The sequence below is a fragment of the Homarus americanus genome, unplaced genomic scaffold (genome assembly GCF_018991925.1).
Source record: "Homarus americanus isolate GMGI-L3 unplaced genomic scaffold, GMGI_Hamer_2.0 scaffold58957, whole genome shotgun sequence".
NCBI classification, from domain to species: Eukaryota; Metazoa; Arthropoda; class Malacostraca; order Decapoda; family Nephropidae; genus Homarus; species Homarus americanus.
Window position 1 is genome coordinate 253,517 of NW_024740903.1, and position 23,423 is coordinate 276,939.

Consider the following 23,423-nt stretch of genomic DNA (forward strand, 5'->3'; position numbering starts at 1 on the left):
GTTTTGAACAAGTAATCTGTCTGTGGTGGCATCACTATATGCCATATATACTATTACACAAGCTACGATAAAGTATAACATACCACTTCCAGTGAATTAACTTGTATATGATGTTTAAAAGATCCTGTACAATTGTGATAAAACCAACTAGTTAACATTATATACTGTGATTGAATATGTTATGTTACTCAATGTGGCAGCAGCGCACACGTGACGAGGGTTTTGGCAGCAGACCGACTGGGCCCGAGCGAGACGTCAGACAACACCCAGTCATTCAGGCGACGTCTGTAAGATTAGGTGCGTGGTGGCGTGTGCTGCGTGTAATGAGTGTTGAAAGTTTGTAATTATTAACAAGTGTAACGTAACAGAAATACTATTGTCTGAATATATATCTTAAGGTTCGCTTATGAATCTTAGCGAGTTCTGGAAGTTTGGAAGTCATCGGATGATCATGTGAAAGTGACAAAGCCAGTGTTGTGGTAGAGAAATTGAGTCGAGAATACTTTTCTTTACGAAGATGTAAACATTTCGCTTGGAGGAACTTGATATCAATTGTGTAAATGTGGTCACCGAAGTAAGAAATTGTTAACATTTTACGTATTCACGATCCTCATTATAACAAAGTGCAATGTTTTCGGGAGACGTAGTTACCCATATGAGTGCCCCGTTTTCTGCAGTGTTACAGCAGTTACGTGTGGCTTGGCCGAACCTGATTAAACATTTTACTTTATCCTTTTTGACAGATCGATTCGTTAGCCGTCACTTCCCCAATATTACTGCAGGTATGTCAATACTTTGGAGGAATATTGCCTTTGACATTCTATTAGTAATATTACACTTATTTAATTATTAGTGTGCACCAGTAAAACTACACTGTACAGTATTATCAAACTCAGTACAGTGTGCTCACTTGTGTAAGAAATAACACTGCTACTTAAGGTATTATCGCCCTCTACAATTTACTGATAAAATAAGTTTTGCTTGTACTGTACCTTAAGTCGCCTTTGTCACTCATTTTAATCTTTTTGCTGGGGGTCTCTGGGTGCCAACTGTATTAAACTTGTCTTAAGACGGGGGCTTTTGATAATAAAAACATGAAATTTGGTCCACATAGCATGTCCAAAGGAAAGTAATTGGCTGTAGGCCATTGCATTTTTTTAAACGAGAGCAATGGCGCCAGAAAAATCTACAGATATTTTCCATAAAGTTAAGAAACACCACAGAAGTTCTTCTAGTAATATTTGATTAAATAAAAAGAGAACCTTCTTACTATCCAGGGATAATTATGATAACCTGATTTAAGCACTGTACAGCATTAGAAAGATTCTCCCGTCACTGAAAAGTTTTGGACCCGTATTAGACGCGTGGCGTCGGCGGTGGTACGGTACCCCCAAGGTCAATGTACTTGACACTCCCGGCAGCAGTAGTGACGTAGTCGCAGCTAGTTGGCCAGCAAAACAGAAACGTTTGTGTTACATTGGGATGTTTTGTTGGTGCGTCTGCCCAACGCAACGTAAACAACAACAAAGTGTCTAGACGAAGTTCACCGTGACTACAGTTGAGGCCTTGCAGGATTGTGCTATAGTACTCAGGGCTGGATTCAGGAGTGGGCAGCTGCCCAGGGGCCTCCACAATCTGGGGGCCTCCACATATTACAATATTTTATTTATTTGTTTATTCATTTGGATTATTATGGCTTCAAAATTCCCCCAGATGTTTAGGCTCGTTTCACTAGCCACCCCACCCTCTTGGGTAGTTATAATGAAGGGGGGGCCTCCACAGGTCTAAATCCGGCACTGATAGTACTTCAATTGCCGAAGTAAGTGAGGCGTCTGCAAAGGTTAAAAAAAAGACAATGGGTGCGTCGTGAAGTTTCTTTAAAAGTGGCGGCGGCTGGCTAAGCCCCCAGATATTTGGACCCATATTCTGGAACGGGGTGGTAATATCGACAATATTTACCTAGATTTTGCCAAGGCTTTCGACAGTGTACCCCATGAAAGGCTGAAAATCAAATTGGAAGGGTACGGAATTTGGGGAAATGTCCTAGCATGGATAGAAGACTTTCTACATGACCGCAAGCAGTGTGTGGTGATTAATGGCACGAAATCGTCATCCGTACCTGTCACAAGTAGGGTATCACTGGGCAGTGTATTGGGCCCACTGTTGTTTGTTTGTTTCATAAATGACATGCCTGACATTGTACACTCCTCCAACAAATGTTTGCCGATGACGCCAAGTTATTTCGGGAAATTAAGAACCAAGCGGACTGTGAAGAGCTGCAGAAGGACCTCTGTGGGCTCCAGGAATGGTCGAAGAAATGGCTGCTAAGATTCAACGTCACGAAGTGTAAGAGGATGCACCTGGGGCGTACCAACGGTAAGGAGGCGTATCATATGTCCCAACGGGATGAAGAAACTGCACTAGTTGAGACTGAATGCGAGAAGGACCTAGGTGTGTATGCTGACAATGAGCTGAAGTTCTCGGGCCATTGAGAGAAGAAGGTAAACTAGGCAAATAAATTATTGGGTCTTATAAGAAGGTCGTTCAGATATCTAGACGGTCCGTCCCTCGTAACGATCTTCAAGAGTGAAGTGCTACCCCATCTGGAGTACTGTCACCCCGTCTGGTCCCCGAGATATGCTAGGGACTGTCAGTTGGTTGAAAATGTTCAAAGGAGGGCCACCAGACTGGTGCCTGCACTTCAGCACCTCAGCTACCCTGAGAGATTGGAGCGCCTGAACTTGCCTAGCTTATATTACAGACGGGCAAGGGGTGACCTAGTTGAGGTGTATAAGCATCTCAGGGGGCACTACTCGGTCGAGTGTCCTTACTTGGAGCTGGCGGACCCTCGCCCCACAAGGGGTCACAGCTCAAGATTGAAGAAGCCACAAGTCCAGAAAACTGAGAGGGCAAACTTTTTTGGAGTGATGGTTGTAAACTCTTGGAACAATCTACCAGAGTGTGTTGTGACGGCACCGAGTGCGAGCTCTTTCAAGACAAGACTTGACCAACACTGGAGCGGGTTCAGGTACATTGAGGAGCCTGTGCATGCCCAGTATTTGCCAACAGTGCGTGACAGAGACGTGACCGATCGCCCGGGCGGCTAGAGAGCCAATCTTTTGGTGAAGAGGATAAATGAAAAGGAAAAGTAACCAGAGACGTGACCGATCACCCAAGCGGCTAACGAGCCGATCAGTGGCGAAGAGGATAAAAGTAAAGTAAAAGATATTTTAAACAGATAGATCTTACTATCATATGGTGTAATTTGAGGCTTTTTCTGGACGTGAGATCATGCGGCCGCATTGGTGCTTATGCAGCCCGGGTGGCAGAGCGATTTTTACTGATTTATTGTGATGGCGGGAAACGTCGAGGAAGTGTTGAACAAATTTCTTTCTGGTCTGAAAACACAGGGATTCCTGCAGAGTGGACAGTCTCTAGTTAAAGGAACAGTGCTGTGGTCTTTGGACAATTGAAGGGTCTTGTTGTCTTTACCTCTAAGTTCGCAAATTACGTCCATTTAAGAACCCTGGGGGGGAGGGAAGCCCACAGCAGAGCGTGGCCTCATTACCGCCGGGAAGACAAATTAGTGCACACCTAGGCGCCTAATTATCTACAGAACGAAACATTTGAACAAGAAATGATTACCATATCAGAATTCACTGAATGAAAATAAAGTAAGAAAATAAACAGAGTAATACAAATAACTCGTCCGTGGATTAGTCATCTATACGTATTAACCTTTATGTTTATTTTTTCATGATTTAGTTAAATTTTTACTTGAATATTCAACACCAGGGATAGATCCCAGGTGGGTGCCCTGGGAGTCCGAACCCTCCTTTTCATCTTCAAGCCTCGGGTCCGATATGCCCTCAAAATTTTCTGAACTTGTGGCTTCTTCAACCTTAAGTTGTGACCCCTAGAGGAGGTGGGCATCTGCCAGCTCCAGGTATGAACACTTGACATCATAATGTCTTCTGAGGTGTTTATAAACATCTATTAAGTCACCCCTTGCCTGAAAATAATATAAGCTAAGCAATGACAGGCATTTTAATCTGGGTACTTGAGGTGGCATAGTGCAGGCAACAGCCCGGTGGCCCTCCTTTGCACAGGCATAAAATTTTGAATCCGATTACTGATACTGTATTTGATGGTTATTATTTGTAGTTTAGATTAAGAAATTTCAATTAATGTTTTTAACCCTTTCCCTATTTAATATTTTATATAGCTAATGCCAGACAATTGTATTCGACTCTGAGGGGGCCTTGTATACAAAGCGTTAATATAATTTTTAAATGACACGTCTTGACGCAGCACGAATATAAACTGAAATTAACCATTTACATTTGGTATTCTCCAAACCTAAACATTGTAATGAATGACCAATGATTATTATAAAAATTTCAGCTTAAAACCAAATTTTCATACTGATGCAGTAGTAGGTCACTGAACACTAGCAGAAAGTATCTAAGAAACCAAGTGAATGTGAAGTGCAAAGAAGATTAAAAAAATGTCTCTGTATCCAACTTTACCCGATGATTTTCCTGCCTTCAGGCACGCCAAGCTTACTGATCAACCTCACTCACTCCTCCCGGTAAGTATTCTTGTCTTCACTTTATCAAGGTTATTCATATTATCCTAAGTTATTGTCTGATTGTTGTCTATATACTAAAGGTGTACATTTTCTTTCCCATAATCATCTCAGTCATTATCCCAATGTGTAGGTTCCCACTTTACCCCTTCTCTACAGGGATGCCTCTTTTAATATTTTATTTGGTTGATGTAAGTTGATTTTATTTAGCTCAGAAGTGACCCACCCAGTACACATGGGGTTAAGTGTTTAAAGGCTAATCCTTAGGAATTATTTTCTAAGCGATTAGACGTTAGGCTTGCATATCCTCCAGCATAATTATATGTGAAAGTAATACAACAATTGTATTAGCCTTTTCCTTTCTTACAGTGAACAAACAGATTGTGGTTAATTTATGAAAGCATTATTTTAGTTAATATAAGACTTTGATATCTAGCAATAAGGGTGATTTAATAGTTGGTTGGTTAGTTCTACACAGATAAGCATGCAATACAAAGTGACACATAAGCATGCTATACATAGTGACACAGATAAGCATGCAATACAAAGTGACACATAAGCACGCTATAGTGACACAGATAAGCATGCTATACATAGTGACATATTAGCCTTGGCACATAATTTAATGCCCTTCCCCAATAAATAGCATAACTGTACTGTACCTAGTCCTCCCTACACACATAAACAACTGTCCTTTTACTTCCTCCTTGCTGCCTTCAAACCTCCTCCCTGCCCCCCCACTCCAGGTGCTTTATCAGTCCTGATAAAGCTCAAGATCGGTCAGCTGGTGCATGTACATGTGTATACAGTATGTGTGTTTTGTGTGTACTGTATGTTTTTATGTTTCATGGTTACATAATATAAATTTTACTGCCAATATTTTTTAAGATTAGGTATTAATCTAGTTTTAAGTTTTCTTCTACACAAGTGTACTGTACATTACTGCAAAGGCTTTTACCATGGCTTATGTCAGATGATAGAAGGAAATACTTTACCACAATCAGTGTTAATTCATTACATTATTTTTATTTCTATAGTACTTATGTTTGACAGTACAGTAAAAGTATTAATTGTAATTTTTTTGCAACGTGTCCATTTTGTGTGGCAACAATACAAACATATAGACTTCTCTTTCCTTTACAGACATGCTCAGTGTGCTATGATGAGTTTTCTGAGATGCGGATCCCCAGATACCTTCTATGCCATCACACCTTTTGCGAGGAGTGTATACACCAGATGATTAAGTGTGACAAGGTTGAGTGCCCCCTCTGCCGGAAGGTCTGCCGGGTTACCTCGGTAAACCTTCTCCAGACCAACAATGATGTTCTAACCATGGCAAAATATGGGAATCTTTTTGTCAAGTGAGGATATGGTTTTACATTTTTCCTAGCTGAATACTGTACAACCTACACCGTTCACTGCACAATGTATGTTTAAAGTCGTGTTTCTTGTTTCGTTGTTTAATATTTCTGTTATATAGCATCTCTGTTAATTGCCTAAATTGTAAAAGTTGAAATGCTTTTTATAATTGAATATATTTATTTATGTACAATACAGTACATGTAATAGTAGACCAGTTTCTGTAGATAATTTTATACAGCTGCAGATGTCAGTGTAATTTTGGTGTTTATGATTATACTGTATAAGCCTAATGAGTTTTTCAGTAGTTACCTCAAACAGTGTGCAGTGATTTGTGTGTACAGTAATTCAATAATGACCCAGAATGTGTCTTAAAATTGGAATAGTATTGTGCTGTATTCTGGTGAAGATGATGTACCTGATATACACAGTACATACTGTACTACTGCACATTATGTGTCTACAGTACAGGGTATTTGCCACCTTCCATGCTATCTGCAAACTAAAAAAAAAAAACGAATGATCCTTGATATTCTGTTTTATAAATGAGTCAGGTGTAATTTATGCATGGTATATTATTACATTTACAGGTTTTACCTCAAGCTTGATCCCCACCAATTAGTACAGCCCCCATTGAACTGTTACTCTAGAAAAGGGAGATTAAAAGCAACAGTTTTCCTGAAGGACTGTTAGGGTATTGTTGCTATAGCACGTTTCTCTGTACCAATGTCAGTTTAGCTAAACTAAAGTAGAAACCAAGAGGAGGACGGAAGGATGCAGGTCTTGTTGTCCTAACTCGGGTATAAAATTGTACTTGCAGGATAAATCCTTCATTTATAAACTGGAATTGGTTCATGGCTTAGACTTCTGTATTTAAAAACCAACTAAAGATGTAGAAGGAAATAGCAGAATCAAATTCTAATGCTGCTAAGCATATGAAATAGTTGGCCCAAAAAGTACAGTAATGACTTATAACACTAACCTTACAAATACTGTAGCTGACACCACACAACTGCTGCACTCTTTCCTGGTTCAGGCAGCTCCATGCATTGGTTGCTGTGGAAGAACAGGCAGCCCTTATAATTTATGTACTGAACTTTATTTGACCTGTGTAAGATACCTCCCTTTTTCTTGATAGTCTTGTTCAGGGCTATTTTAAAACCCATTACCCCTGTATTGTTTTGACTTCCACTGCTTGGTTGTTAGATTGTTTTACATGTCTACCATCCTCTGCATGAAGAAGTATTTCTTATATTTGTTCTGCATTACTCCTCAGCAAGCTTGAAATTGTTTCCTATTGTGTTGGTGGTGTGACAAAAAAAAAAAATATCTGGATTTAATTCTTCCATAGCATTCAAGATTTTGAATGTGTTTCATATGAAGAGTTGTCAGTCCTAAGGCCCTCAGTCTACTTGGATAATTGAGATAATATTGTGCAGAAATGATCTTAGTCACTCTGTATTGCACCTTTTCTTGAAATGTTACTGGATATGTCTTTTTGGAGGTAAGGTTTCTATGCCCGTGACAAACTAAAGCCAAAATGTTAAAATACATTTTGTTACAGACATGTGACCTCACATGCCCAACATGCTAGATAGCACTCAATTTAATTTTTAATGCAGCACTAATAAGAATTGTGTCTTCTGCAAGGTAACCTGGGCGACTATGAGGTTGTTACCTGAAATATACCGCTCAACATGCAGAATGAAAAATATATTTTTTACAGAGCATGACGATGACACATCCATTACAACTGTGTAGGGGCATCCCTGGGGTTATGGAAGGGTTCCGTTCCTGAAAATCTTTTCACATCACGAAATTCTGCATTGCAAAACTATTTTTCCCATTGACTCCCATTATAAAGGTTGAGATGCATTCCTATTGAAATTTTTTGAGGTCCAAAAACATAACACAAGCACATATATGAATGAAAATAGACAGTTTTAAACATGATGTAACATAATAAATGCATAAAACACTCAAATTTTACTTACCAGAAACAATGTTGAGTGCTAAGTTAGGTGAGGTGGTGCAATTGGAGTTACTGGGAGGGTGACAGATGATCACTGCTGACTCCTGCCTCTCATTGTGGATCATCATTATTTTCTGCTGGCTGTGGGCTTAGGGTAAATAACTTGTTTAATGTGGTCTGTCGTTGACGGTGCAATTTTTGAGTGTACAGCTTCTTGGAACTGCTCATGAGGTTCACCAATCCTCTTGTAAATTTGAGGCTGCATTCACGATCTGGATTGTTCGTCTCAAAGGTTTGCACCAGTTCTTCCATTTGACTAATCCCTTTAGCCAAAACCTTTGTTGTCAATTATGGGCTATAGATGGAACATTGGCAGCCTGCTCCTGTTCCATCAACATCAGGTCTTCATTTGACAGATCCTCTCTGTGTGACTCCAACAACTCAACCACACTCTCCTGATCTACGTCCTCAAACCCTGCACCATTTGCCAGTCATAATTTCCTTTTGCACCTCATTTAAAGTCTGAACCTGGGGAAAACCTTAAAAAATATGGATACATTCTGGCCAGATGTTCTTCCAAATATCATTCATTGTTGTACATTTGACTTCATCCCATGACTCAGCAATGTTTTCTATAGCTATCATTGTTAAATTTCTTCCAAATATCTCTTACAGATTGTTGATCCTCACCATCAATTGCAGCTATAATTTTTTTAATATTTTACCCTGATCCATAGGCTGTAGCAAGGCACTTGGGTTCTTTGGCAGGTATTCCACTCTGATATTACTTGAAAGATCATTAAGGTTAATAGGGTGGCTGGGAACATAATTATCTAACAGTAACAAGGCCTTGTTGGAAATAGGTCTTTGGTTTCTGTACCTTTCCACTGCTGAACAAAAACAGTCATCCATGCTTTCGTATTAGAATGCCATATCACTGGTAACCTAGGTTTGGCATAGCCCTAGGATTGTCAGAGTGGTACACAAGCAAGCTTTAACTTCATATTTTCAGCAGCATTGCTGTTCGACACTACAACCGCATCCAGCCCATACAATCACGTACTGATCGCCATAAGAACAGCCCAGTCCCAACCATTGTACAAATTATCAACAACTCATAATCAACCAGTGTATTCAATCCCAGTCATTCTCACCTTTTTTCATTGTTACTATGTTGAAATGCCCTGTAGTATAACCTTCTCCCATCATGTTTATTATATATCATATTGGTATCACTTAGGTTATTTGTAAATCAAGTGACCCATTCCATTTTTATGTAACTGTATATTTTCAGCCTTCCAGCTGCCATGCTCTTTCAATAAACTAAATTATTATTATTATTATTATTATTATTATTATTATTATTATTAGAAGCATTAGATGATCCTTGGAAATCTTGAAACCTTGAGCTGTCTTCTCTTCTGTTGAAATAAATATCCTGGCAGGCATGCACTTCCAGAACAGGATGGTTTCATCAATGTTGTACACTTGTTGTGGTGTGTCCATCACCTTCAATAATTGCCTATATTTCTGCTGGGTATTGCTTTGCAGATTCGGTTTTAGAACTGGCTGCTTCACCTACCATCTTAATGTTATGTAGGATTAGGCATTACTTAAAACATTCAAACCTCCCTTTGCTGGCATTGAAGGGTTTTTCATCAGAACTAGCACTTTGTTCTTTCACTAAATCTTTGCACAGACTCTTTTGCCCAAAGTTTTAATCACCCTCCTTCCCTCTTCTATGAAGAGCCCGCATGTATGAATTGTTCCTTCAAGTTGTAGTTTTAATTACTCGAACCTCTTCCCCTCCATGTGGGACCATTTAGGGTAGGGTTGGTAAGCCTGTCCACCTTTGCTGATGCATTATGGGTCGTCTTACTCGTGTGGTTGGTATGCCAGAGGTGCGTTTGTTTACATTACAAATGCTGGCCCATGTATTATTCTGAGTATCATCATCGCTCATTGCTATGAATGGGTTCATGCGGGCAGGTACAATTCTGTGGAGTCTTCGTTTGTGTTGTCGTCTTAGCACTTCCTCCAACCTTGCATGTGCCTCAAATCTATCTGGGCCTGTTAAGTTATTCCAAGAAATGCAGATCCGACCTCGCTGATTCATTTTTCTAAACTTTACTTTCTCTTTTGCCACTGTTTGACCTGTTAGTTACAAACACGGGGAATTATAACCTTTCACGGGTTTCCAATGTAATTTAGAACTATTGTATTATAACCAATGTAATGCAAAAATATTAGGGAGTGGCTATTGAGTCAGGTTGATGCCTAGTCAATGTGTAAACATCATAATTATACAAGATATTAAAAATTATCTGACCAATAATATGACCACACGTTCCTATAGCTGTTGCCACCCTGTCACACATAAACATTAAAAAAAGAATATGGGTATAAAGAGGGAGTGAATAGTGTATCTTAAAGGTTTTTAATGGCCTTCATCTCATTAAGGCTAATGACTGCAAATAGTCCCAAGGTTGTTTGAGCCTTATTAACTTGATTCACTTGGAAACATCTACAGTTACCCAGTTTAAACTACATTAATACTGTTAATGAAGATTTTTCCTGTGTTACAACAGATGTCAAATTATTTATTTATTTTATTTTTTTATTTTTTAACATCCACTATGATCAATGAATGGAGGGTGACCTAAACTTTTTTCCTGCAGCCTCTGGTGTCATGACTGCCAAGACACGCCAAAGGCCACCTGTATGACTCACCGCGTGGACAACCAGTCACCCACCTCTGAGCCTACTTTGGGACAACAGGTAGATTACATTTTACTAATTAGTTAATTCATTAATAATTATTATTATTATTGTTTTTTTAATACAGTATGCCACTTAGTGGCTAGTTTATTGTGCACTCCATACTAATCCTGTGAGCAGTAGCATAAAAGGATTACAGAGTAGAGTTCACAAAGGGTCTGTATAACTAACCCCCATGGTCAGGATATAATGGCATTGAATGTTACACAGTATTTCAAGTAAATTTTGTTTAATTCTGTACACAGAGGGTAACTTATTCGCAACTGCATAAGTACAGGAGTGTGAGGCAATATGCCTAGTCGCAAACTTTGTTATTCACATTTGCGTGAGAGATATTCAAGCACATTATGTGTGGTTCTATACATGGGAACTGATATACTGTAGTTACTAAGTACAAAAAAGTGGATACAAACTTAATATGTCAGCTGTGTTGCCATTAGAGATAAAGTGTTGTGCCATTTCACACACAATGTGCTTGGACCTGTCCCTAAAAGGTTCTATCATCACACAATCGAGGACGTAGTGTTCGAGTGTGTGGCTATATGTCTGGCTACACACCTTACATTTAGCTTTGTTCACATCTGCTTGAGGAACATACTGTTAGAGGTACTTATATCCTGACCTTAGTCTAGCTGTTACAACATCTTGTAATCTAGTGATCTTGTTACTCGCTCCAGATACTGTACTGTACAGTTGCCAACAAAAGTTCTCCCACAGCCCTGCTACATACTGTATGGCTGTGAGAGGACATTTGCTGGCAACTGTACATTCAGAAAATATTCTGGCAACTGTACATTCATTAAATATTTGTTTGCTCAATAATTATAAATAGATTATTTTATGTGGGAGCCAAGGCAAGGCACAAAAATTGAATGGAAAATGAAGTACAGTCAGTTCTGCTATAACGCGATAGTTGTGTTCTTGTAAAACATCGTGTTATAGAAATTCGCGTAATGGAAATAACAGGGCTTATGGAGAAAATAGGGTTAGGTGCAGATTACTACTCGAAATAAAAAAAAAATTAGTAGTTAGCATAACACAAAGGTTAGCAATCTAAATAAATGTTACATTCATATCTAATAATGAAATCATACAGTAAATGTAACACTTTACCTTGAAAAAATATGAATATAACTTGATGGGGGAGAAGGGTGATTTTGAGGTTGATAACATCGAGCTTCTCTTCAAGGGTTATAGCCTTTCTTTTATGATCATCACCGGGAATGCAATCACCAGAACGCTTCCTGGAGATATTCTTCTTTACCATATTCACAGTTAATACCACAAAATTGGAGAAATAGAAAGCAAAAATCACATTACAACAAACAAGCGTTCGCGTTATACAAATATCATTCCTCTATTCATAAATCGCGTTAGAGCCAATTCGCGTTGTCAAAACACGCGTTATCGCAGAACTCACTGTATTATAACCAAACACAACAATTCAGAAATTTTTAAATAATGTCAAAATATTCCAAAATTCAGTAAATTCAGATTTTTTGGGGTAATTTGAGTGACCCAGAGGTAATTTTTTTTGTCAAATTAACAAGGGTATAGTGTAGTATACAGAAACCTAGATCTTGCTTCTGTAAATTTGTTTAAGCTTGTGACCTCACATTTTATCTGTAAGTGCAATTTTCTTATCTTGGTGGCAAATGTTGTGTTTGTAAAGTTAGGGAAAGGTAACTTGTTTTTCCAGCAGGAAAGTATCCTGTGGTCTACCACCTATTCATGGGTGTGAACTAGTACCTTATAAAAATTGGGAAACCATAATTTTACCAACTTTACTTCACCTGCTTTGTACTCGCCCACATTCAACTAAAATACTTGATGACCATCTTTCCATGTACAGGTTGACAACACTGTAGAAGCTTGGACTCCCACAGTGATGCGTATGGTGGAGACGACACAAGGCTGGGCAGTGGTTGCTATGGATGCCACTTATGCAACCATCACCAGTGTCTCTGAGTATGTGGCTCCCTTGACCACATACATCAGTGAGTGGTTCAATTCTTTGTTACAAGATGATGACCCCTGATGGGCAGACTCAGACACCAACGATAAAAGGATGGACTATTGGATGATATCAATAGTCTATTATTTTCATAGGTTTGTAATAAAGTTCTGTAACACATTTAATAAAGTGTTGAAAAAATCTGCTATAGGATGCAAGTTATTACAGTATTTATTATTACAACATTTTACACACTGTATTGAAATTTCAGGAAAACATCTAAGATACAATTGAAATACATATTGTTAAGAAAGCATTGTGTTAATTTTCCACAGCATCCTTAGACTTAGTACTGTACTAAAGAAGATATACTGTATCTTAGATTATTAATTTAATCTTGCTTGAACTGCAGTATACTGTATAGTAAAATAAATGCATCCAGATTTTATATATTTTAAACTACCTTTGAAGTTTGGGACTTGTCGTATAAGAGAGTAAGTTGGTAACATCCATGATGTTAGTGGTGATTGTGTTTAATCAGAACAGTCGCTATTTTCTGAACCAATTTTTGTGAAAGTTATGTTGGGAGATTATGGCCAAAAACAACTTTTCTCTTGGTATTGTAAATTAACATGTCTAGTAATTAACAGGTGATATACATTCTTGAAAAGTGCTTATTAGGTCAAGTCCCATTCAGCAGGACCCAGTTTCCCCCGTGTTAAAAGCCGAGTTGTGTTACAGCCCAGAATTTTTCAACCGAAAACTTTTGTGGAATAAACTTGGATGTATTTCAACCATAAAACGTAACCTACCGGGTAACAAGATTAAATTTATTTAGAATAATATACTTACCTGAGCTGAAGATTATGCTTGTGTTGGCTGAGCATTGTTGGTTGAAGGTTAAGACGGTGAGTGAGTGAAGGGGGCTGAGACATCTTACTCTCTCTCTCTCTCTCTCCTTTGGACTCATTATTGTTGGGGTTGATCTTAAAAATAATGAGAAATGAATGAGCAAAGGCAGTGTACATTCCAAGAAGCAGAGAACATGATGATAAACAAATGCCACTACACCTCAAAGTATTGAATACAAGTCTACGAGTTCACTAACCTACAGTAGCTGACCAATCAACCAATGAAAAGGATGACGAGATCCACTTCACTAGTGATAATGTGAGGTGGTACACTCGTAATTTTGCTCGTTAAATTGAATAAAAATTCTTTAATTTAATTTTTAGGCCTTTAAACACTTAAGTTTGTTAACCAAATTTTCATTCATCGGTTATTGGGACCTTGGTGTAGTTAGTACCCTCTTAATGCATTTTTGATGATGATATACTTTTTTTAATGGTACAAAATGTTCCATGTTTGATGATAAATACTGTACATGCTCTATGCTTGTTGTGCTTTCTTTGCTTTTGTATTGTTTGTGTAGTTTTGAGTGTTATGTAGTCAAATTTAGCTGTGTTTACAGTGTCCAGTAGAAGGTATTTTTCATTGTGAATTACTACACTGTATTCACTAACTCCATATTAGAAAATTCACTTATTCATGAAAAATTATTAGTGACCCTTTATTCAAGATTTGCAATTGGAATTCAGCTCTCCATGAGGCTATAAGAAAATTTCTGAGAACAGCACTACCAGATTTTATTCAATTTTGTTAATTTTTTCCACAGATGTTCTTAGCATTATAATAAGTATTGTAAAAGAGGCAATGGAGGAGGGAGGACAACTTCCTGCTCAGCAGCTCGCGATTCCTTTATAACAACAGTATGTGCAGTATATAATTCACCGTAATTCTCATATTATTTATGTTCATTTGGTGCTGGTTTTATAAAACATTATTGAAAAATAATACATTTTTCCTCTAAAATCCCACACTCATTCCCAGAAGAGATATTGCGCCGTAGTACCTGTATATTCTCAATCTCTTGTTTACAGAGTTAACACTGGCCTGCTTCACTAATAGTGTTGCCAACACTCACCATCTCTCAAGCACCGTTGTTATCACTGCTCAAGATGGTTGGTGCTTACCACAGGATCTGTTTTGGGTCAATAATATTGTAGCATATTTATCATAACTTAATAAATATTATTGAAGTGTATAATGTATCTCCATATGCCCTGGTTTATTGACCAAGTACAAATGTAGCCAAATCGAGCCATCATGCGACAAAGATCAGCTGGACAGTCACCAGGTGTGTGGGTGTGTATTGTGGTTGAAAACATAATCATAATCACAGATCAAAACAAAAAACAAACTACCGTAAGTTGCAGCGTATAAGTCGACATTTTAAGCTTAAAAAATCTCTCCAAAACTAGAGGTCGACTTATACGCCAAGTATAAAATAAGAAGCTTTGCCACATAGTGGTAAACAAGTGGAACAGCCTGCCTAACACTCACTGTATCACTTAGCGTAACTCCCGTGGCCTGCCGCTAATATTTCCTACTGAAATTCATGTTTGGTAAACTTATTTAACATAGAGATTATAATAAAATAGTAAATTCCAGTATAATTAAACGAACACAACACCACATGCCATTTCCAACAGCTGATGCACAGTAAACAATCACTCATAATGCCACTAAACCCTGGCGGCCAGCCAGACAACTACCCAGTCTACGATATGTGTGCCACTTATGTGCCGACAGTGTAATGGACCCATAGTTTCGCAGCTGACCGCGTGGTGTTGGTGGCGCCACTGAAAGTTTGCTTACACCAGCTGATGCAAAGGTGACAGGTAATAAAGTCACAGGAAAAAGAGTCAGAAAAAGTCACAATTTTGGCTAGGAAAAAAAGTCACATTTAAGGTAATAAAACTAAAAATATTTTAAAACAATTAACTGACAATACATGACTTTTACATATTGAAAACAATTTATTTATGATGCACGTAGGCTAGGTTAGGTTGGGTTGGCTTGGGTTAGGTGACTTTTTCCCGTGATTGCAGCAATTTGATCAGCTTACCTTTGTGTGTGTGCAATAAACACAGACAAATCAACTCATAAAAACATGTTATATTTTTATCAAATTAAAGACATGCATGCAGAAGTATAAAAAACGAAAAGATTTACTTACATTTGTTCAGCTGTGGTGGAGTGTTTAAATAAGCATGAGGGGCCGAGCTGTGGACAGTGAACATGAATCTTTCCTGCTGACAAAGGCAACTTAGAGACCTATTAAGATATGGGTAGCATGAGCGTGTCTACTGGGACACTTGGCGCACTTTATGAATGTTAAAATTTGTGAGGTTGTTCTCACATACGGGATGTCATATTTATGCAAGTGGTCTTACGTGAAGGATATTACAATTTCAGTTAAAAAGAAATTCTGAAGTGGCTACTGTGCTGAAGAATACTACAGTTTTCACCAATGTTACTTTTATACTGATCTATTGTATTGTCTACATCTGTCAATGAGTAGAGTGGATCAAGGGGGATAAAATTTGACGAAAGCTATAGTACTGTAAAAAGGACAATAAAACAAGGAAGTTAAGAAACATTCAATTCCTTGGTATATTTGCACATGAAAATTATCTATTTAAATAAATCTTAAGTCATGAATAAAGTAATGAGTATCCAAATTATAAACATAATCAAGGCAAAAAAAATGGTCTTTTACCAAAAAAATAAGATAAATAAATAAATAAAAGAAATTGGTGGTTGGAATTCAGAGATGCCATATTTTGTGATGTGCAGATCTCCAAACAATGGCATTACCCAACATAACTAAAAACATGTTCACCAATGTCTTCATTACAAAGACCTTTTACTGCCTTGATTATTCCAGTCATCAGATTTCAATAATAACTTGTTCTCTTTGTGGTTTACACTGTACTGCACTCTTACATAACATGGCCCAAATTAGATGTTTAAAATTTCCTTTACACACAAGAAAAAAAGCACAAGGCATGCTACAGTACTAACAATCTGATATTTTGAGTAATCATGATTCAGACATGCCTTCAATAATAAAGATGTTGGTATACAAGCATGCACATTAAATTGCTTCAGAAATCCATTCTATATGATCGGAATTTTCAAATGTGACTTACATTAACATAAAAAAAAATCCCTGGTCAACTTCGCAATAATACTATAATATCTGCTAAGAAAAACAACTGATCAGATGGTATCCTAGTAATCGTCCCAATGGGTTCAAGTGCCAACCACATACTCTGAAGCATATCATTGCATCTAAGGTATTTCATCATGGTTGTTTAATGGCTGACAAATCCCAAGTTAGACTGAAAAGATTGGAACTGATGTGTATATGATGCTGTAACAATAATATATATACTTGCATAATGTATACTGTATCATGTCTAAGGGAAGCCTGCAAACTGAAGCTTACATTACTCAAATAAATACAATGGATATGGTACAATTGATGACTATGAAGAGAGTAATGGCTTCCAACATTCAAGCACAGGCATTAGATTAGCTAACCACAAAGGCATCGACAAATAATATTCCTGACGGATGGACTTCTGTACTAAAAACAATACTGTACTAACTGGAATGTTATAGAATGACAAGAGACTTTGTCATATATTTTTATCTGTACTAAAAGCATAGTCATGTATATAACTTGGTCTTTGCTTGCAGAAAGACTTGTACACCGTAAACATGGCCCACTTACTTAACAAACACTAACACTGGCTCAATCTGTTGAGCCATACTGTTTGTTTCATTGCACTTTTCATTATCCGCAACTGTACTAAAATGCTCTTAAGTTTAAAATGTACAATAAATTTAAAAGATTACATATAATACAATAACTTTCAACATTTCACCTCTCAGAAAAGGAACTTTTTATATATTTTTTGTGTTTATTCAACAGCTTGTCATATTAGTTGCAGAATTTAACTGGTGGCAATACATAATGCAGTACAGGTACACCCCAAAAACCGACGCTCCATTAACCGCCGATTTGCATAACTGATGATTACATAAAGGGGACATACCCCACAACTTTCGTTGATACCCGGAGAACCAATGATTGGGAGAGGAGTGGCAGAGCTGTTTTGAATTTGGCAGGCGGTGGCGTGGTGTGAATTCTTGCCACGAGAGGGCACTGCCTTTGACTCCTTCCCACCCCTCTGCTCTTGTTTACGCTTACTGTGTGTCTCCGACTTCATGTGTTTTCGGACTTCGTGTTTTATGCAATCATGCCTATACGTCCCAGTGATAGTTTCTCTCGTGCTGCAGCTTGATGTGATGCAATAAGGAGTAATTAGAGTGGTGATGGACAGCAAAGATTGGTAGACTTGCCACCCTAGACCATCTCTACCATCCTCAACACAGGTAAAACTGTCTCAATTTATGCTTTACATTACTTACTTAATCTTTATTATACTAGTTTTATATGGGTGTTTTATTTTTTTGCTTGACAGTGTACACGACAGAGATGTATCAAGGTTGTAAGGGAGATTTTTGGGGGTGGCCAGTCCTTAACCCCCTGAATTTGTTATATTCTCATGGGATTAATTGCTTCGATAACCGTTGATTCACTAACCAATGACTTTTCATGGTTCCTACATATGTCGGTTATTGGGATATGCCTGTACATAATGCACAGGCAGACACTTTAAAACAAAATTCATAATCAAATAAGTAAAACCCCAATGTTCAAAATATATTAAAAATAGAAGTACTCTTGTGACTATTATGAGATATATATTCCTCATGCTCTTGTGACCGTTTGTCTGTGAAGATGATTCCTAAATTAGTCACAAGACTTGGACAGGACACAAGAGTCTAAGCATAACCAGCAATATTGACATCCTAGACCCCAATAGTTGTATAAATAAGCTTAATGGTACTTTTATACACTAATATGAATATTAATCAGAAAAAAATATATAGAGAAGGCCACACTAAAACTTTTGTTCCTTGAAATTATTTAACATGAACAATGATAGGAACTCACAAATGGTAGTTTGGGTAGACATAGGGGTACAGTACCAATAAGTTGGGTTTGACTAAGATCTTCAAATAAATAGTGTGGAGAGATGAAACAATTTATATTGCAATTAAAAAAAAAAAAAAAAACTAACATGTATTAAAAAATTTATAAACAGGCTAAGTAATGGCAAGAAATGGCAACAAGTTCAAAGTCATTAATGGATAAGAGAGGATACTAAGAAAATCCTTTAATTTTTGTAAAAACTCTGGTTATATGTGTCACTGTCCATAGTCTAAGCCTCTGCTCGTACAGCTGTCGTCATGCCTGAGCTTAGTTTGTTACCGAGGCATTACTGTATTACACTTGATGTTATCTGGATGAAATAATTCTTGTAAACTTAAATATGATAATGGTCCCCTGAAATATGCAAGTGATGACTCAAATTACAATAGTGTGTGTGTGTGTGTGTGTGTGTGTGTGTGTGTGTGTGTTTGTGTGTGCAGTGGAGTAGAACCAGCTCTAATTAAATTTGTAAAATATTTTGAGTACAGTACTGTACATATACTGTAATGTTCATCTTCACTGATGACAAGAACAACTATAAGATTACTGAATAACATCCAATTACTTCACAGTGTATTGCTGAATTAAACTTACAGTAGGACTGTAAATCCTCTGTAATAATGACTTAAACCCACCGAAATAATACAAATTACTGAATAAAACAGCACAATATAAGGTTTTGACAGTACAGTACCTTGTAAGAAGTACTGCTAAAACAAACATCATTAGACAATTTTAAATTAGATTATATTTACAAGCATATGCAACAACATGCAATATAAATATGCCACAAATGATACCTGGACGAAAATGCAAAATATTTTTCTATTACGCAATGCAGACGGTGTTTTTAATCTTAAGAATGACTTACAGTTTACTGTATCTTCACATTTTTAATTCTCTGACATGGTGATACAGTAGTGGTAATAGTACTACAGTAAAGTATCTGTCAACGGAGAATTTTGGGACTAAGAGGCTTCCGTAAAATGGATAAATATGCGAAGTGATACTATCTTGAATGTGTGTCCAAGGAAAACATGTAATAAACCATAGTACAGGTACAGTACAATACTTGTGTCAGTTTTGATATATTATTCGTTTCTGAAAATACTGTACCTTTAAATACACTAATTCACTTCCCTAACATTTTCAATGTTAATAAATCTGCAATATAACTTTCAATACTGTATGTCAATCTCCTACAATCACCATAAAACTTACTCCTCAAACACACCTGAAGACAAGTAGTAGATGTCTCCCTAACTTCTTATTTTGAATGCTCAAATCTTTCGTAAAATAGATTTCCAGTTGACAGATACTATACTGAAGAAGTATTGCAATGATGTCATATGTCAAAGCCTGAATGATGAAGGCTGCTGAAATTTGAAGACTGGATACTAAGAAATTTGTGGCACGATTCATATCTGCATTGTTGGCATTTGTTTTGTTTTTAATTTTCAAGACCACTAAGAAACTGTGGTACCTCAATTTGTTTAAAAAGAAGTTTTTGCCTTGTTTTTTATTTAAAAGGTCGCTTACCTCAAAGAATTACCAAGCTGTTTGTTTTTTATATAGTTGAACAAAAAAAACCTTTTGCTTGTTAGACGTTATGAATAAAGTCTTACTCTATAAATAATAATTTACTATTTTGCCCTTCTTGTAAATTACATCAGGATAAGTTTTAGTCAATTTTTTGTAAGATAAAAATATGAGTTTATATACGAGTACATTACATTACAGTGCTAGGTTTGAATAAAGAGTATTTTATAAAACTGAAATTTGTCACTTAGGGTCAGAACTTTCAGGTTATATTGGTCATTACTACTGATGGGTGAAAGTATCTGGAGAACATCCTAAATATGATATACAGTATATATATATATATATATATATATATATATATATATATATATATATATATATATATATATATATATATATATATATATATATATATATATATATATATATATATATATATATATTTATATATATATATATATATATATATACTGTATATATGAGACTTGAGCATCAGGAATCCAGAATGCTTGGGACCAAAACAGCTTTTGGACAGTATATGTATGCACTCCAAGAACCCATAGTAGAGTATATATTTAATAAAAGTGCTAAATTTATTCTTCAATAAAGTGTGGCCTGTAATCAATCACTGATGCGGAATACACAATTGAGTGCCACTATAAACGGCAATTTATATACAATAAAATGGAAAATATTTAACAGTTCTGAATAAAAAAATTGCACTGCATTTCTAATTACAGATATATAGAGCATTGAAAGTTGTATTGTGTACATAGATATGTGCTGACACAGTACAAGAGATTAATTTAAAATATTTCTTCTCTAAATACTGACTGTAATTACAAATGAGCAGTAACCATGTAAATTAGACAGTGGCGGTCATCCTCTCTACCACACAACTTGTCAAGTCCTGAAACTTTGTGAGAAACAGTTCATTATAATTTGATCTCATTGAATAATTTGCCCAATACCTCGATGTTTTTAGTTTATATACAGTACTTTGTATGTGCACAGTACAGTACATTAAATGAATAGCTTCTACCTTGGTGTTTTATTATTACAATTTTCTATAAATTGTATCAGCATACAGCACATGTTTATTCACTGTTGCTGAAAAAAGGAGTGCCAGTGATAGTGATGCTACATTTTAAGACCAACAGCAACAATGAGAGTGGTGCTGTTTTTTCTACCAGTAGAGATAGTGCAGGCTGTGCTGTTCTACACTGATGGTGCACCCAGCACTAGCTGGGACCCAGAAAATATGTAAGAACATGTGGCTTCATTCTGTACTGCAGGAGTTGCCACACCATCAGTTGGGTCAGGGAATTATGAATTTGAAAATACTTTGTTAAATTGGTTATCCCCCCCCCCCCCAAAAAAAAAATAATAATAATGGATCCCTAATATTCAAGAATGTGTATGTGTGTAAACTGAAAAGTGTTGACAAAATATTTACAGTTGTTGGTCATCAAATAAACACAATTCCAAAATAAAAACAATCGATGATTTACAAAGGTAACTTCTCAATTTAACATAGAATACAGACATAAAAAACACATCTCTTGACAAGAATAGTTCACCTTAAAGCATTTAGAGCAATAAACAACAAAAATTGATGTACAAATTTTTTGCTTCACAAACAAAACAGTTCTAAGCACATCAGTCTCATTCACACTAACACCTCTTTCTTTACACAAAAATAAAGGTCAATACTGTATATCTTTAGTTATGAATGGATTTTTCTGTAGCAAATTTCAGGCATAATTATTAGATAAAAAATAAACAATTACAGATTTGTTCGATTATATTTCAATATTTCCAAAAAGCCATCTTTCCAAATGATGAAATTAAAACCACATTAGTGTTCAGCACGGCCCGAGTGTTACAGATCTTGTCAGCGATCATCCTCAAGCTACACCATCACAGCATCATCACTATAGTCCTGGTGTAATCGTGAAGTTACGCTCCCGTCTTCATCACTCTTATCTCGTTTCCATGAAGTAGTTCTTCTCTTTTGTCTGCTTGTGCTGTCACCTGTCATAAAATTATACCAACTTCTTTTAGTAGCAAAAAATATTAAGAGGTAAAACATCCCCATTTCTTATAAGATATTTGCCTACATAATGGACACTGGTGAGGATATCATGCCATATTGTTGCCGGGACTTAAATTAATGCCACTATTTCCCGTCAGTCACAAGTATGAATATTTATTGTTAACAGTTATGATGTATTTGTCCACAATTAATATACTTATTATAAAGGGCATAAATTTTTGCTAACAATAATCAATCTAAAATAGATCGTGAGTCAGTAACAGGAATGGGTTTTCTATTTACATAAACATTGGGTAGAGCAATCCAGACCCAAATTGCACCCTAAAGAGAGGCATCTGCCAGCCCCTGAGGTTAGTGGGAGGAACGTAAGTGGTTGATAGGGCTACCGCATTTCTGTTTACAGGAGAGGTGCTGTCGGTGTGAGATACAGCTGAACAAATGAGTGGTAGCGCCAGCACAGGAGTGCTTAGCAATGCAATTTGCGTTGAAAGACCACGAGAGGGTTAACATTGTGGTTTCCAAGAATGTAACCACAATGTTAGTGAGTACTGTACTGCCTGAAGTTAGGGCCAACACAACACTGTGGAATAACCAGTGAATAATTCACCTGTACCATCCTCTTAACAGTTTCCTTGTGACCTACACATTGCCTCTTAATCAATACAGGCCATCACAATGTTTTTTTGTTGTTAATAAAATTCTCTGGCATCGGTAAAATAAAACATTAAAAGTGGCATCCCCATAGTGAAGGGCTTAATATTCAATTGGACAAAGGTAACTAATAACTGCCTAGTGAACATAAAAGAAGTGTTCAACTTTAACAAATAAGAGGCATAAAATATGTTATGGCAGATACATTACAGAAACATGATGGAGCACACAGACATCCCCTGCATTATGGAAACTCAGGTTACAGACTTAAGGAATTTGGAAATTATGACCAAAAATTCACCCTTACAGAATTTGGGTAAAAAAAAAAAAAAAGCGATGTATAACAAAAATGTTAAAATATATTACGAGTGGATTGTAGGTGGAGGTCCAGCAACAACGGTGCTGCTCAGTCTAAATTCATTTTCCAACTTGTGTTCGGTTTTGTGTTTAGGACTGTATTACTATACTGTGTATTTTTATTCAAGATGAGTTGAAAGAGGCCATCAAGCTCAAGTACAAGCAGAGGTGTAAAAAGATCACATAAAGGAATTA

The 23,423-nt window shown here is 36.8% G+C and overlaps 2 protein-coding genes across 11 annotated transcripts in view; one reads left to right on the plus strand and one right to left on the minus strand.

Annotated features, from left to right (window-relative positions):
- Window positions 1-201: 201 nt before the first annotated feature.
- LOC121875554 lies at window positions 202-14,755 on the plus strand. 7 transcript variants are annotated; one of them, XR_006090629.1, is made up of 7 exons: window positions 202-297; window positions 4,405-4,591; window positions 5,732-5,949; window positions 10,598-10,697; window positions 12,550-12,806; window positions 14,327-14,420; window positions 14,592-14,755. XR_006090629.1 is itself a non-coding variant. In XM_042380134.1 (5 exons), exons 2-5 carry the CDS (start codon window positions 4,508-4,510, stop codon window positions 12,733-12,735), a joined length of 588 nt encoding a protein of 195 aa, XP_042236068.1. In that variant the 5' UTR covers window positions 202-297; window positions 4,405-4,507; the 3' UTR covers window positions 12,736-14,755. The 7 variants fall into 7 exon arrangements, 4 of the variants coding, with proteins under 4 accessions (XP_042236068.1, XP_042236070.1, XP_042236069.1 ...); XR_006090628.1 differs by having other exon boundaries at window positions 12,550-14,420; XR_006090627.1 differs by having other exon boundaries at window positions 14,327-14,755.
- A 1,388-nt stretch (window positions 14,756-16,143) lies between these two features.
- The window catches only part of LOC121875558 (unconventional myosin-IXa-like), a 55,686-nt gene continuing 48,406 nt past the window's right edge, over window positions 16,144-23,423 (minus strand). For all 4 annotated transcript variants that reach the window (XM_042380151.1, XM_042380150.1, XM_042380149.1 and 1 more), the window contains one exon: window positions 16,144-22,198. In XM_042380151.1, the coding sequence (XP_042236085.1) occupies window positions 22,077-22,198 (122 nt within the window). In that variant the 3' untranslated portion in view covers window positions 16,144-22,076. The remainder of the gene's footprint in view (window positions 22,199-23,423) is intronic.